This window comes from Sapajus apella, unplaced genomic scaffold (assembly GCF_009761245.1).
Source record: "Sapajus apella isolate SASKATOON/1434 unplaced genomic scaffold, GSC_monkey_1.0 scaffold237, whole genome shotgun sequence".
In the NCBI taxonomy this organism is placed as follows: domain Eukaryota; kingdom Metazoa; phylum Chordata; class Mammalia; order Primates; family Cebidae; genus Sapajus; species Sapajus apella.
In genome coordinates this window covers 275,039-291,333 of record NW_022437177.1, presented here as the reverse complement: position 1 = coordinate 291,333, position 16,295 = coordinate 275,039, and the positions used below count along the sequence as shown (strand labels likewise).

General features: G+C 52.0%; 1 protein-coding gene across 10 annotated transcripts in view; it reads right to left on the bottom strand.

The window, feature by feature from the left end:
• The window catches only part of BRD4 (bromodomain containing 4), a 94,984-nt gene that overhangs the window by 18,584 nt on the left and 60,105 nt on the right, over positions 1–16,295 (bottom strand). For 7 of the 10 annotated variants that reach the window (XM_032271544.1, XM_032271545.1, XM_032271543.1 and 4 more), the window contains 8 exons: positions 14,393–14,530; positions 12,910–13,045; positions 10,878–11,167; positions 9,936–10,298; positions 8,974–9,102; positions 2,610–2,819; positions 1,712–1,911; positions 935–1,230 (listed from right to left, as the gene is read on the bottom strand). In XM_032271544.1, the coding sequence (XP_032127435.1) occupies positions 935–1,230; positions 1,712–1,911; positions 2,610–2,819; positions 8,974–9,102; positions 9,936–10,298; positions 10,878–11,167; positions 12,910–13,045; positions 14,393–14,530 (1,762 nt within the window). Of the gene's footprint in view, positions 1–934; positions 1,231–1,711; positions 1,912–2,609; positions 2,820–8,973; positions 9,103–9,935; positions 10,299–10,877; positions 11,168–12,909; positions 13,046–13,642; positions 13,771–14,392; positions 14,531–16,295 lie in introns of all 10 variants that reach the window. The other 3 variants (XM_032271550.1, XM_032271551.1, XM_032271549.1) reach the window with 3 other exon arrangements.

Below are 16,295 nucleotides of genomic sequence, written 5' to 3'. Positions count from 1 at the left end.
CTGAGCACTGTGGGCCCAGGGGCTGCTCGTAACTGCCAGATGCCACTCCCAGAACCCACATGGACCCACAGTTCCCATGGGTAGACTCCTCACATTGGAATTACAAGGTTCCTTCTATCTCTCAAAGTCCCCTTTGGAGGGTTTATCAAGAATTCAAGAGACCAAGCAGAGGGATAATTTCCTAACACAAGGTACCGCTGAGCATGAGGCTTGGATTCTCTCACTTTTCTGGTAGAGGAAAAAGAGGACCCAAAAGGAACATGCTGCCCAGAGGTAATGCAAGGCAGGAAGAGGCCTGGGGGTCTCCCAGCACAGCTGTTCAGATGCACGCTGGAAATCATCATGTGGTGTGCCCCAGGGAAGGGCCCAAGACCCCAAAGAGCCAGTACGGGCTCAGGACAAAGACTGTGTGCAATGCCGTAACACCAATCCTAACTCCTACGGTCCTCAGAGGTAAGTTGTGTGCCAAAATGAGCTGTGACACAAAAGAGCTGCTTGGAAGAGTCCAGAGAAAACGCCACACTAAACTGTCCCTCCTACAAGGACAAAGGCTGGCTCAGTGCTGCATTAATGCCATCAGTACGCAGGTCCTGGGACCCTGCAGACCCGCCTTTCCTCTTTCCCCCAAGAGGCCAGAGGAAGACAGCAGCAGGCAGTCGAAATTTAAAGCAGCTGTGGCTTAGAACACAGCTTCAGCTATGGCTTAGAACAAGATGCAGAGGGGCCCTAGACACATCCAGCCAGAGATCTAGAAAGACACTGACAGCAGCCTATGGGCGAGTATGATGTCACAACCTTCCAGGTTTCTGTGTCAAGAACAGAAATGGTTATAACTGGAAAAAATGCACACAGAGAGAACGGACTGAGTAAGGAAGGAAAAGTGACACTTGGGGTCGACAGAAGAACCCCCATCCCCAAGAGGGCTCAAACACACCTTGAGGTTTCCTTTTCTTCCGCAAACAGGAGGTGACATAGCGCTCCAGCTCACGCAGTGTGGATGGCTTTAGGGTCTCAAAGTCGATCTCGATCTCGTCAGGGTTGGAGTTCTTCAGCGAGGGCTCCCGTGACTGGATGATGTGCACCACTCGGCCCAGCTTCTCTCCGGGGAGCTTGTTGATGTCCAGGCTGAGCTGCCGCTTCTCCTCATAGGACATAGGCTTGCATTTGTCCTCTTCCTCTGACTCGTATGTGGGAGGGGGCTTGCTCTTCATGGGCGCTGGCTCCTTCTTGCTATGAAGGGACGATGCAGACACCATCAAGAACGGGCCCCCTGAGGAAGCCAGGCACTCATTCCTCCACATGTATGTTGGGGAGAAGGGGTGCAGGGGGTGTCCTTCCCATACCCCTCACCTACTGGCCTTCACAGCAAACGAGGCATGGGCAACCCAATCTGTGGGAACACCCAGTGGAGACTGAAAACAAACTGTGGCTCGAGGCTGCCTGAGTTGGGGTAGTGTTACAGCCCTATCCTTGCTGCCTATCCTTCCCCGACCAAATGTGGTGAGCCCCAAAGGCTCACCCCACAGAAATGGGCAGAGGCAGTGCAGCTAAAGTCCTGCATGCAAGCAGCCACCAGCCCACCCTGGGGAGCCATGACTGCAGGGGCCCTTCTCACCCACTGAGGACAGGGAGGGGCAGGGGCCCACATGGTGTCTCAGGGGAGACGGTGGAAGGAGGATCCTCACCCAGGGCAAACTCAAGGGACACAGACCTCGCATTGCTGTTGCTGCTATTATTTTTCTTTGTCTTTTTGGGAGGAGGTTCCTTGGCTTTACTCTTTTTATTCTCTTCTACTTCCTCTTTCTTTTTGTGCTTTTCTTTTTTCTTTTCCTTCTTGTCCTTCTCCTTTTTCTTTGGTTTGTTCTGCTGGGGCTGAGAGAGGGCTGCAAGCTGCTCGTGCACGGCTTTGAGCTGTGGACCAGACAAGCAAGACACACACCCAGGGCTGAGATGGTCTTCCCGTCACCCAAGACCCAGATGTCTGCTCCAAAAAACATGACAGCATGCACCTGAAGCATCAGGGTGTGGGCGGGCACAGGGGAGGCAGAGGGAGAGATGGCCCCCAGCTGTGGGCCTGTCATGTTAACCAGATTCCTAACATGCCTATGCCCACCCATTCCCTCAACTCCAAAGACTGCCTGTGGCCTCCTCACCAGAGGAGCCCATCAAGCCAACAGACACTAAGTATCATGGCCATCCTGATCCCAGGAGAAGGTCCCTTAAGAGGCTAAATAAGAGCATACATGTCAGGCACAAAGGGCCTGATGACTGGCTGCAAGGAGAGTAGCAACCAGGTAGGGCTGGGAGAAATGAACATCCTGGCCCAACCTCCTCCTTCCCGACATTGACAGGATCAAGAAGCCTCCTCTCTGCCCAGAAAATGGCCATTTCCCTCCCCCTCCCCAACTGCAAGTTCAACACATACACCATACATACGTGTATGATCAACATGCACTTGACCTAGCAGAGAGGTAAAGGCCACAGGTGGTCCAGTGGGAATTCTGCTCCCTTGGGAACTCAGAGCCAAAAACATCTCTTAGAAACTTCTGGGGAGGCCACCCTGGTCCCTGGACTCTGGGGATTGGGAATCGTGCCACCAACACCCTCACCTGCTCCTGGAGCTCAGCCAGCCGCTGAGCTCGCTCCTCCTCAGAGTCATCAGTCGAACTGTCACTGTCTGAGGAGCTATCGCTGCTGCTGTCGCTGGAAGAGGGTGGGGCCACAACCTTGGTGGGAGGGGGCACTGCTGGGGATGACACAGCCACCACTGGCTCCTCAGGCTCATCTGGCATCTTGGCAAAGCGCATTTCGAACACGTCCTGGTAAGGAAAAGCCATGCCATGAGGGCTGCTGGGTACCCAGGCCACAACCTAGTGTTACCCTGGCCTCACTGGTTGCTGGGGCCAACTCAACAGTAAGCAATAGAGGACAAAAGAGGATGGTGGCCCTCTCTGTCTGCCACCAAGACAGGGGCAAGGGCCACCTGAGGGCCTCTGACAACTCTTCCAACACTCCTCTTTCAAAGCTCACTTTGAAGAGCAAGGTGGTCCAGATGTAGCTGGGCACTCACTGCCTGGGGGACACAGCCCAGATAAGGACATGTGACCCAGGCCACCAAGGCAGCCAGCCCACTGAAGTCTGGGGGTGCTTGACAGATGGCGCTGGGCCAAGGGTACCCACAGTCCCCAAAAGAGTTAGCTGAGGATCCCGCCAGATACACGGCTCACACACCAGCGGGGAGCAGGAGGAGTCTGTAGTTTGGGAGGGCGTTACAGGCAGAGGGCACAGCAGGTGCAGAGGCCCCGGGTAGGAGTGGGCCTGCCACAAGTGTACCTCCTCTAAGAGGCCAAGCTCTGCTGTAGCAGACACGGGTCTAAGACAGTCTCCTCACACTCCTCAGACCGGCCTTGGAGCACTTAACCAAGCAGGGCTGCACCACTGGTGGAGGCATTTCCAGGGCACACGGGACAAGGTAAGAGAGGTCCAGGCAGCAGGTGTGGGGCACTGAGGATAGGCTACGAGAGGGAGCCACTATGCGCAGGAGACCCTAATACCTTTCAACCCTAAGATCCAGCAATCAGATGGAACCACGTGGGGTCACTGAGCTCAAGGAAGCGCAGCCATGCATGAACACTGGGGTCTGGCCACACATACTGCCAACCAACTGGCAAATCTCTGCCCTACCCTGGGAGCACTGAGCGCAATCCAGTGATGGCTCAGGATAGAGGCAGAAGCACCGGGCTGGCTTCCCAGAAGGATTCTGGGAACTGCTTTAAACCAGGAATAAACTGATCAATGTGGAAAACACACCATGGCAAAGACTTTTCCCTAAATGTGTGTCAATGCTTCAGGGAGCATCACGGCTCTGGAATTCCTTCCTGATGGCTCAGGAAACACACCTTGAGGCTTCCTCTGAAGACTGCTAGAGCAGGCATCCCATATAACTGTGGTGTGGATTCCCTCCCCTCCAGGCCACCATCAGTAAGACTTCCTTTAGCCAATAACTTTTTCTTTTCTTTTTTTTTTTTTGACACAGAGTCTCACTGTCACCCAGGCTGCAGTGTAGTGGCGCAATCTCAGTTCAGGGTAACCTCTGCCTCCCAAGTAGCTGCAGTTATAGGGACACACCACTATGCCCAGCTAATTTTTGTATTTTTAACAGAGAGGGGTTCTACCATGTTAGGCTAGGCTGGTCTTGAACTCCTGACTTCAAGAGATCCCTCCCGTGGCCTCCCAAAGTGTTGGGATTACCAGCGCTGAGTCACCGCGTCCAACCCAACCCAATAACTTTCTTTTCTGTCTTTCTTCTACTTTTTTTATTCCCCCCTCAGGATGGACTGCAGTCAATGGCTCAATCATGGCTCACTACAGCCTCGTCCTCCTGAGCTCAAGAGATCTTTCTGCCTCAGCCTCCTGAGTAACTGAGACCACCATGCCCAGCTAAATGTTTGTACAGACAGGATTTTGCCATGTTGCCCAGGCTGGTCTCCAACTCCTGGGATAAAGGGATCCTCCCACCTTGGCCTCCAAAAAGTGCTAGGATTACAGCCATGAGCCACACCGTACCCAGCAAAGTAGTAACTCTTTGAGCAGTTCTGACACAAGGAGTAAGATACACAAGAAGGGATGACCAGAGACCACCACCAGTTAGCCTGACAGAAGAGGGGCCCAGGCAGGAAAAGGTAGGAGGCTTCACATCAGAGTGGAGGCCCCAGTTAAGAGAGTAACACAGACCTCTAGCCCTGCAGCACCTGGCCATGTACCAAGTGAACAGTGCCCTGGATGTGGGTGGGCTCAGGTCCCAAAATGACTCCAAAGGACATCTGGGGCCACATGAGCTTCTAGAAGAGTAGGCCTGCTGCCAAGCAGCAGCAAGCAGGTTAGAGGAGAAGTAGGCCTCAGAAATGCCAGGATATCATGGAGGGAGATGATCAGCTCTCCTTCCCAAGACAGAAGAGGGAGTACCCTCTACTGAGTGGTAGCTGCTTCAGCAAACTGATCTGAGCCTCGGCCAGCTTCAAGACATGAGGACATCCTCATTCCTCCCTGTCAGGTGATGACTGTTGTGTAAATGGTGGAGTGGAGGTGTGTGGTGTTCACTCTGAGGCCTCCTTCCATTCCCTGGGTGCTCATGGCCCTGGCTCTCCAAAGGCCGCAAGAACAAAGAGCAAAGAATACAAGACATGAAGCCGGCTGGGATGAGAAACTAACATCGGTGGGGCTGGTAATTGCCGGCTGCTTGGCATGTCCAGTTGCATGACCCTGTCATCCTTCTCTGTCTCTTGGATGTGATAACTCTGTTCTAGACTGAGTGGGGGCCATCCTGGGAAACCTACGAGTCACTGGGCCCAGGTCTGCTGTAGGAAAACCTTGCTGTGTGGCTGCAACAGTCACACGATCCCAAGTACCAGCCTGATGATAAACAGGAACGAGCTCCCTGTTCAAGGAGCTCATAGTCTAGTGGGAAACAGAAAGGCAAATGAATGGGCAAGGGGTCACTATGAACTGGAAGTGTGCTGAGACCTGAGGGTGAAAGAACACAGTTGAGGGTGCTGTGAGGCCAGCAAGAGGACAGTAGCAGAAGACTCAAGATGCACTGAGGGCAACTATCTCACAAGGGAGGCTGTGATGGTGGGTAGCAGTAGACACTAGTAGTCACAAAGGAACACGGGGTGCAGGCATTCTGCTGTTGGCTCGACAGTGTCTTGAGACCCAGGTGAGGCCCAGCCCGGTACCCGGCATCCCAGAACCTCCACCCCACTCCTCTAGAGATCTAAGTCATGAGGTCATGGTTCTCAGCTTCAGCACAGTCCACTAGTGTCAGACAAGTACCTTGGCTGTCGGGCTGTGGAAAGTAGGTTTTCTCAAGGACCCCAGAATTTAGAGCCTGAGAGAGAAAAATGAAGTGGGTCCTTTTCCAAGTAACTTTCAGGGGCCCAGCCAAATTAAGAGACCCAACTAAGCAGGTCCCAACAGCTCCTGAAGAGGTGAGCAAAGGCTGGCTGGCGCTTTGTCCCTCCCCTTCCCTGATGGGGAATTTGCTAAACTCCGTGCTGATGCAGACAACTTAGAAATAAGAAAAACAAAGGCTGAAATGCCACAGACACAAATGCCCACTAGAAGAAAAGCCTGCCCTGAAACCCCTCCATATCAATTCTGTTGTTGAAGCAGAAACACCTCTACCAAGTGCTGGCACAGAGAGGTGCCGCTCCCAAGGACAGGCAAAGCAGGCTGGGGCAGAGAAGTCCACCCGCAGCACCCCCTATCCCTTGCCTGAACTGGCCCCACCCCTTGAGAGCAAGGCCTGTGTCCACTGCAGTCCAGCACCTGGAATCCGTTATGTAGGAAGAAACTCTTCTGCTGCAGAGTCTCTGGTGTGGCAGACATCCTAGTGGCCTTGCTATTGGTAAACTCCACGTTCAGGCAGGCTCATTCCCCTCCCAGAAGGAGAAAAATGCAAAAAACACTTGAAACTCCCAAATCTTTGTTGGAGAAAACTGTGAAAAGGAGGTGGCTCCATGAGGTCAGGAGAGGAAAAGGAAAAAGGGACAAAAATGAGGAAGGAAGAGTTAAACACATCAGAGGGTGCTTTCTCTTTGTAAAGTAGCTCAAAAAAGTCACCTTTGGTACTGAGAGAGAATATGTTTCTGATGAGCTGTTCCTATGAAGGTAGATGAAGGGCATGAATATCAATGTGAGCAGAGTGGGCAAGAGCTGTGCACTTGTCTTCTCAAGAGAGCGCGATGGAGGAGCTGAAGGCACAAATCTGAGGGCACCACTGCCACTGGGTGGCTCTGAACAAAAACTGCATAGAAATTAAAAAGCCCAAACTCCTTCAAGGATGGGAAATACAAACATGAATGATGAAGGGGCAATGTTGCTTGTGAAGAATGCACACAGACAACAGCAAAGGGAAGAGAGGGCAACAACCCCCCAAGCCCCAAGTCACAGAAAATAAAAACTAAGAAACAGGTCAGGTGCCGTGGCTAATGCCTGAAATCCTGATAGTTTGGGAGGCTGAGGTGGATGGATCACCTAAGCCCAGGAGTTTCAGACCAGCCTGGACAACATAGTGAGACACCATCTCTACCAAAAAAATACAAAAATTAGCCAGGCATGGGGGCACATGCTATCCTAACTACTTGGGAGGCTCAACTGAGCACAGTAGGTTGAGGCTGCAGTAAGCAGAATGAGAACCTGTTTCCAAAAAATAAAAACAAAAACAGTAGAAATAAAAAGCTCCAAGCCTTAGCATGCATTTAAATAACAAGAGCCACGTCCACACTAGTAAGAAAGAGCCCAACAAACCTCACAAGGGAAGTGTTTATCCTACACTTCAAGAGTTTGAGGGATGTCCTCTGAGCCAAAGGCCGCCCCTGATCCACAGTGAACAGGAGAGATAATGCCTTAGGTCTGGTGGGAGTAGGTAGGGTATGCCATTGTGGGGAGTCTGGGACAATGTGGCGAACTGGCGCAGCTGAGAGGCAAGCAGGCAGTGGGGGCTCTGGTGACCTCTGCCTGGCACAGATCATCAAAGTTTTTCCAAGTCCTTACTTCTGCCCGGGAAGCAGATGGTTGCGACAGCCAGGTGTGCAGAAGCCCGCTGAGGCCTACCATGAGCACATCAGCACCTCGTGATGGCAGGTGGCCCAGCCTACAGCCTGTCGGTCTGTAACTCCAGCACTTAGGGAGTCTAAGGCAGGTGGAACACTTGAGCCCAGGAGTTCCAGACCAGCCTGTGCAACATGGCAAAACCCCATCTCTTAAAAGAAAGGGAAAAAAAAAAAAAAAAAGGGGGGGGGGGGGCGGATAAATTAGCCAGGCATGGTGGTGCAAGCCTGTAGTCCCAGCTACTCAGGAGGCCGAGGCAGAGACCTGCTTAATCCAGGAGGCGGAGGTTGCAGCGAGCCAAGACAGCACCACTGCACTTCAGCTTGGGCGACAGAGCAAGACTCTGTTTCCCAAAAAAGCCAGGCTCAGTGGCTCACACCGGTAATCTCAGCACTTTGGGAGGCCGAGGTGCGCAGATCACCTGAGGTCGGAAGTTGGAGACCAGCCTGACCAACATGGTAAAATCCCTTCTGTACTGAAAATACAAAATTAGCCATGTATGGTGGTACACGCCAGTAATCCCAGCTACTCGGGAGGCTGAGGCGGAAGAATTGCTCAAACCCAGGAGGTAGAGGTAGCAGTGAGCCAAGATCAAGTCATTGCACTCCAGCCTGGGCAACGAGCGAAGCTCCATCTCGAACAAACAAACAAACAAAAAAACCCAGAAAAAAAAAATTAGAAAAGATGATAATGACCGTACTAAACCGTGACGTTATTCTCCAAAAACTTTAATCCAACCTTATTAACCAAAAAAAAGACATTGTTTAGACTTAGGTATTTTTTCCTTTTTTAAAAAAAAATTAGTAGAGTTAGTCTATATATCTATGCTATAATCTCCCCTCCCTGCCCACATGTGGACGTCACAGTGTGCACCACCCAGGCTCTCAACTTGAAGGAAGTGGCCCAGGACCCACCATGAGAATTGTGGCCATGTGGAAACAACTTCTCTGCAGCTAGAAGGCTCTCTTAAGGCTCTGGTGAAGAGATGTCCACAGTGCAGATGTCCTCAGCTCATGACTGTGACAGTGCCTACTTTGCAAGAATACCCCCCATGCCCAACCCACCTGAGACAGGTCTGTTATATAGAAGAGACTGGGCCATGCACAGCACACACCCGTTCTTCCAGCCAAAAGCAACTAGTGCTGGTGGAGGGTGGGGAGGGGGCTTGCAGTGGAACACCCACTTGCTTTAATTATAATCAAATAACCCCAAATTAAAAGGTATGTACTAGGCTGAGTTTAGCCACTTTTCTAAAGCAACATGGCATTATCGCAAGGAAAGTGACAGAGGCCCACAGAGGTCTACTCCCACGAGCACCTCAGCCCGCTCTGCTGAGGGTGGCTGGGTCCTCCCGAGCCTCACCTGGAGCTTGCGGGCCATAGCCACCACCTCATGGTCGGGAGGGTTGTATTTATAGCAGTTGGAGAACATCAATCGGACGTCAGCACCAAACTCCTGGGCATCACGGTACTCACGGGCCTCCAGTTTAGACTGGAAAACAAGACAGGTCCCTATTAGCTGTGCCTGTCATGTGACAGTGGAGAGGTGGCTGGCAGCAGACAAAAGGGGTGCCTACAGGAGCACGCTGGTTTCTCAGTGGCTCTCAAGTTTGTTCCAGGCTGTAGTGGGGAGACATGCCATCACCGCAATTCCTAACCTCAGGGCTGGGATCGGCCCTGCCAGTATCCCAACTCACCCACCTGGCTCAAAGGCAGCTAGGCTCAGAACCCACAAAAGGCAGAGTGTGAGCCAGAACTGAGGGGAAGAAATGATGGAGAGGGCTGGGCCCACCTCATCATCATGACACAGTATGGGAGCTGGTCAAAGGGACACAGCACTGTCCCCTGCTCTGCCTGCCCCATGTTTGGAACTCCACTTCTCCCAGAAGAAACACATAACAAGTCGTAAAACCAAAAAGGCCTCAAAACACTATGGTGACAATGTTAACCCTTACAGCGTGCCTCCCACACAGTGGAGACAGAAAGGTTCTCCCCAAAGAGCCTGGCGAGGCCACCAAGCCCCAAACTCTCATGAATCATCTATAGTGTGTGCAAGGCCAGAGGATTTGTCTTGCTTTTCCTCAAGACAGGAGAAGAGGCAGCACAGCAGCTGCCTACAGTCACAATGGCCAAGCACCGGGTCTTGGAGTGTGTCCCATAGCACCCAGCAGGGGGCGCTGAGTTTCTTTGGGTTTTGGGGAAAAGCCCATGCAGCCCTCGTTCCAGATATGGGACTCCTCTTGGACTGGAAGGTCTGGGGAGATTCTGATGTGGAGGGAGGGCCTGCCCACCTTGTCCCACTCCGCTAAGGCACATCCAGCTCACCTTGATTGTGCTCATGTCCATGGGGTGCTTGATGATGTCACAGTAGTCATGCAGGCCCAGCGCCTCCACGTCCACAGGCTTGTAGAAGGGCCAGGCATAGGCAGCATGCTTCTTAGCGAACATTTCCTTGAGGATGCCGCTGCAGCACTTGAGCTGCTCTGAGACCTTGCTGCTCTTCTCTGGTGCTGGGTGCTGCTGAGAGTCGGGCACGTCCTTCTTTGGAGGTTTCACAGGCCGGCTGCTCTCCCGCCTCGGGCCCAGTTTGGTGGTCTTAGGCTCCGGGGGTAGTGAGGGTGGCTCGTGAATGGGGTCAATGGTGGTAGGGGTGGTGGTGTCTGCTTTCCTCTTCACTCCCTTCTTTGTCTGCCAAGAACACAGGGGCCAACAGGCACAGTCAGAAACGGCAGCTGCCACAGCTACCCCTTGGGGTCACCCCCAAAGCCATGCCCCGTCTAGGGGCCCAACATTCACGTAGGATGGACCTAAAGATAACTGCATAGGCAAAGGGCCAAGGACAGGCAGACCCTGTCCCACCACTCTGCTCTGCAGCTGGGACAGGACCTGCCTGGGACAGGAGAAAGCATACAACCCAGTGCTCACTTGGAAGTCAAAGAACCTCTGGAGGCTGCTTCCTACCTAACACCAGGGCATCTACCAGCTGCCTAGGGGAGGCAGGATTCAGAGATTACTTAGATGGCACATCTGCAAATATGCACAGTCTAAATTAGAGAGGGGGCAAGGGATAGGAGTCCACTAGGAGGTGTGGGATCTTTGAGTCAGCGAGGCATCTGATTCTGGGCTGCAATTTCAACACAGCAAGATCTCCCCAGAAACACCCTCCAGTGCCTGGGACCCAGGACAGGCTCTGTGCAAAGCATAGGGAAGGACAGGGGCCACTCTCCTCCCTGGTGACAGTGGCCCTCCAAAGCCCAGGACACTCACCTTTACAGGCTGCGGGGTGGCCGCAATGATGGGCGGGTGGCTCTGTACAGGCTGGGGAGCTGGAGCAGGTGGGGGTTGTGGCTGAGGGGGCACCGGCGGGGGCGTCTGCAGTGGCTGGGGAGGCACCACCGTCATGACAGGGGTCTGGACGATGAGGTCTGGGGTGACAGCAGGGAAGGGGTGAGGCGTGGCCTGTACAGGAGGAGGATTTGGCTGAGGGGTCTGGGTCTGCGGAGGAGTTGATGCTTGAGTTGTGTTTGGTACCGTGGAAACACCAGGTTTTGCTGTCCCTACAAATCATAGTAAGACAGGGAGTTAGAGGCCATGCTGATATCCACGTGCTGACTTTGTAGGGATATACACAACACACAGTGAACGCAAATCTGTGTGTTGCGTTTATTTGCCTGAGAGACGAACATCCCAGACTCCACTTTGCCAAACCCGTCCACCTGTCCCTGGGCCTCTGAGAACAGTGGAAAACTGCACTTCCATTTCCTAAGGCGTCAGGGCTGCAACTCCCAACTCAGGCACAAAGACCCCTTCATGAAGCCTGGAGGCCCGGGCTCAAGGAGCAGGAAACACACACCGACTGTGGGCAGAGAGCGGGAAAACGCTTCTCCGAGCTTCCAGGCACAGCTGTCCTTGTTCCCAGAAGCGCTGCTTTCTGAGTAAGAGCTTTTGGCAGGGAGCCGGCAGTAGCCGCCCTCGCCAAGGTTTCTGGAAACTGGCAGGCCCCTACGTCCTGGAGCCACAAGGGACAGCTGGACTGTTGCCCTTCATGACTGGCTCAGGCACTGCCTCCTAGCAGCTGTGCCGGGACTCCGAACACACAATGGTCACACGGTCCACCCAACCAGCTCCAAAAAGTGAGGGGTTATGGCCAGAGCTCTAACAAGAGTGGGCAGACCGTGGGGCCAGTGTCTAGGAGCATAACCTGGGTCACCACACCCTTTGTATGCACATTGGCTACCATGAAAACAGACAGAGACACGCAGCGCTTTCATATGCAGGCTCAAGTGGCACCCATGTCCCAGGTGCATCTCAAGGAGCAAGGGTGAGACTGCTGAGTTTCCCAATTCTCCTTCCCCAGGCACAACTCCTGGGCTTCTCCCAGACTGGAACAGGAGGTGCCACCATGTCTGCCCAGCATTCAGCCCAAACCCCTGGTCGCAGGGAGCGAGGACCAATATCCTCATCTAAGGATCAGGGATGTGACCTGATATGTACAATAGCCACAGGGTGACATGTGAGACTAGTTCTCCCTGGTCACCCTTGGGTGCAGCAGGGGACATAGCAACCCTCTTTCTGCCACCACTTCAAAACAGAGTGGGAGACCAGGTGAAAGGCTGCTGTTCAGAGAAGCAAAAAACTCACACTCAGGGAACACCTTGCAAACGTCACCCTTCTGCAGCATGGAGCTGCAAAGGACATGATGTAGACAGCAGCTGGTGGAGAGTTTCCTAGACAGAATCATTTCCTGGAGTGGGCAGCTCTGCCAGCTGGCCCCCGAAAACCTGTGTCAGTTGAGGGGTGGTGACAAGCAGAGATGGACAAGGATGGCTTTCATTTCAGACAACTGAGCATCAGAAGCAGGGATGGCTCTGACACCAGTGCATCAAGGTAATTCCAATGACAAAACTCAAGGTTTAGAACTGAGATTTTACTTAAAATGATTTCTGGTCATGTTAATGCCCTTAAAATGGAAAAGTAAAAATCACCTACAACACTGGCAGGGTGAAGCATTCAAACGTCAAAGTGTTTTGACAAGTTACAATTTCTTTTTATCGTAAAGTCCATCACCTACCCTCAAAAAAGGCAGGGCCCAATTATTTCTGCTTACAAAAGGCCACAGGGCCACATGACCCTGTGGGATGGATCCAACACTGAACCCAATCCCACCAAGTCCAAACATCAACAGGGCCTGCAGTATATAATGTCACCATCTTCCTCCCACTCCCAGCCCCCCACCGAACTTGGAAAAGGGATAAAAGTCAGGGAGAAAGCCAATTTACTTGCTATTTCAGTACTCTACCTGCTTCTTTCCTCCCACGTCCTCTTCCTTTTGCCTGTACTATCATGATCTCGGTTTCTTCTGTGGGTAGTTCGTTTATTTTTTGCAAGAAGAGCTTCTCCAGAGCTTCTGCCATTAAGACTATGTCATCTCCAGGCTGGATAAGGAGACACATGGGCAGAGTCAGAGGGCCCTCCCCTCCCCACCTCTGTAGACAGGGCACCCCATGCCACCCCCTGCCCCAAAGCATGAAGCGTCGTATTCCAGGTCCTTCCCCGATCTGCACCCAAAGGAGCCACAATGGCTACACTACCAGGTATCACAGAGGCTTGTGTTCCCATAGGTGTGCTGAGCCTACACTTGTCTACCTGCACCTCCCTCATGTTTTAAGCTCTGACCTGTCTGAGAAGCCATCCTAATGCCTTAAGCATCTGCCACGCTCAGCCGATCACTGAAAGGGGCCCTCCTTTGACACAATTCAATTTCACCAGAAATACTTGAATGACACAGGATTTCTTGCCATGATACATTAGCAGGGCCCCAACAATGCTCCCCAATGTACCCCCATGGCAGCTCACCAAGAGTCTGGGCACTGCGCATCTCACACTAGTTTAGGGGTCCCACTCTGTCACCTCATCTATAACATGCTGTTCCCGCTCAGTTCTAAACTGAGAGCCTGGTCTGCACATTTTGCTCAAACCTAAGTGGTGAGAGCTGAGACTTTAAAAAACACAGTAAACTTCAAGAAACTCACCTACCCATCTCTTCTGGGCATTTTTACCCACTACACCAGCAGAGGTCAAAAGCTGAGTTCTGTATAGTGTCTCCCTCCAGAGTCGTTCTATTTGAAAGGGTTGATTTTAATCACATCTGTGGTCTGAACTGTAAACAAATGATCTGGCTTCATGGCACAGCCGAGCCGAAAGGTTTGGCTACGGGGTTAGGAAGTGACCTTCAGGTCTACATGTAGGATCGGGGGGACACTTGATCTATGGCCAAGAGTTATCGACAGTCATGTCCACAGTTCCAGCAGACCAACACCCACAGAGCAGCTGAGCTCTGCGCCGGCCCCATCACACCCTCTCTCACGTGGAGGTCTCTGTTTGGGCACACCTCTGCACGACTACATTTTAGCAGGCTCTTTCCTAACAATTTACATCACCCAAATGGACTTTGTCATGAGTCGCCACTGTTCTCCTCGCACCTTCTCTACTAGACATGCTTAGGAACCAAAATCCCAAGGGCACCAGAAGCACATGCTTCAGGCTAACAAGGACAGCTTGTAAGTTCAACATGGCCAGTACCCTCCTCCCAGCAAAAAATCCCACACCCAGCCACAGGCACCACCACAGGTCTCATTACCTCTACCTCCAAGGGTCTCCTCTTGCCAAACTCGAAGCCCAGCCACACCCAGCACCCCTGCCCACGGGCTCCTGACATGCCCACTGCCGCGGCCTCCCCTCTTCTCTCCCAGGGCAGCTGGACACCCACCCCCATATCTCACCTTGTTGTAGATGTAACAATTTGTAAACATAGTGTTGAAGTCCTGGATACATTCCTGAGCATTCCAATAGTAGTTGTTTTCCAAGCGCTTCTTTATTGTTCCCATATCCATAGGTGTTTTAATGATCTTATAGTAATCCTGGAGACCAAAGAACAAAAGGCCAGTATCACTTAGGGAGCCAGGCAGCACAAACGTTGAGCTGGCCAGACTGGCCTGGGGACCTCACCCCGGGCTGCTCCACAGGTAAATCCATGGGAGCCATAGCTCCTAATGGCATCAGCAAGTGATCTTAAGGGGGAACACCAAAATAAAGTGGGGCAGGGAAGGGTTCCTGAATGCTGGAGAGTAATTCAGAGGGAAAAGGTACAAGTTTCCAACCGCCCTGTCTTGGAACAGGTTGGCTTTATAGAAATGCACGTTTTTTCTTTTCTTTTTAAAATATTCTTTCATTTTTAATAAATAAGGGGGAAACCAGGCAGCCTTTTAAAAGCAATTCTTACCCAGTAAAACCACCATGGCAGGTCCTACTTGTCCCCACCATTTGAAATTCTACCTGTCCATAAAATGCAAATCTCCGCAGCGCCAACGATGGAGCCCACACTTGACCACAGCACTCATGCCTTCTTGTCACCATGAAAAGCTGTGGAGCACAAGCTTCCACCCTTAGTCTAAGTTCACTGGACTTACGTTTCTTTCACTTGCACACAGTCTACCACTAAATATTCGTTAGTATCCAGATACAGTTGAACGACCAGGTTAACTGCCATATGACAAATCTGGACAACCTTCACAATCCTAAGTTTAAAAAAAAAATCCACCATCTCAACCCTCAAGCCTTCAGATCTTACTAAGTGCCAAACAGAAGTAGACAGATAACAGATGTAAATGTCTTAAAGTGCCTGAAATCAAACTGCATTATCTTTACAACTTTTACTCTAAATCTAAATCTATTTTAAAACCAAGTTCATTTTTAAAAACAACCACAGAAGGAATGCAGGGACAGAGCAAGCTGTGCCTGGGTTTCCAGGTATGAGGATCACAGAGGGCCAGGCAGAGGGGCTGCATACAGGCAGCAAGTCCCCAATGACTAGACCAGCTCAGGCTGTTGGCCTGATCCATTGAGAGCTATCACACCGTGTGAAGACAGGTGTTCCCGTCGTTAAGCTCAAGTGGCGTAACAGAACCAAATCCAAGTGGAGTCCCATTGTAGAGGGGGCAAGCTGCAGGCGGAGAGGCTGTTGCAGGGAGGAGAGAGCAGGTATGCTGCTAGACGTCAATTCCCGAAGCCCTGCTCAGGAATGGTAGTGGATAGTATTAGAAGGGGTTGCACAGTGCATGGGTGTGGGGTTTTTGAGATGTGACATCTATGAGAAAGGGACAGGGCCACCTGCTTACATGTAAGGGTTTGCCACAGTCATGGCACTGCCCTGGGGGTGAAGGCTACAAGTGCACACCCTGGTACCTTAGGCAAGTGGTCAAGAGGGGAGACTGGAAGCAGACTATCAGTGCCACTTCCTTCGCTCTGACTTCCTTTACCAAGTCCAAATAGATCTAACCCAGTGGAAATTTAGATTTCTCTCTATGGCCAAAGGCTACTAAATTGCCCACAGTGTGTCACGTGGCTCAAGGGCAAACAGGACAGTGGGGAGGAAGTGGGTGAAGGCAGAGAGAAAGGTGGGGGAAGTGGAAGTGCCGGCCTGGATAGTAGGTTTAGGGGTATGACAGGAGTCCAAAATGTGGATGAAGACTTGGAAGGCATCAGAAAACAGACAAAGAATACTTTTTGGGGTGGCCTTAACATCTCCAGAAGGAGTTCCCAGAAAACAGCTTTAGCATGACAATGCTCCTGACCAAGGACCCCCTTTAGTTCAGCCCCCTCCAAACGCCTGAGACCACTCTTGCC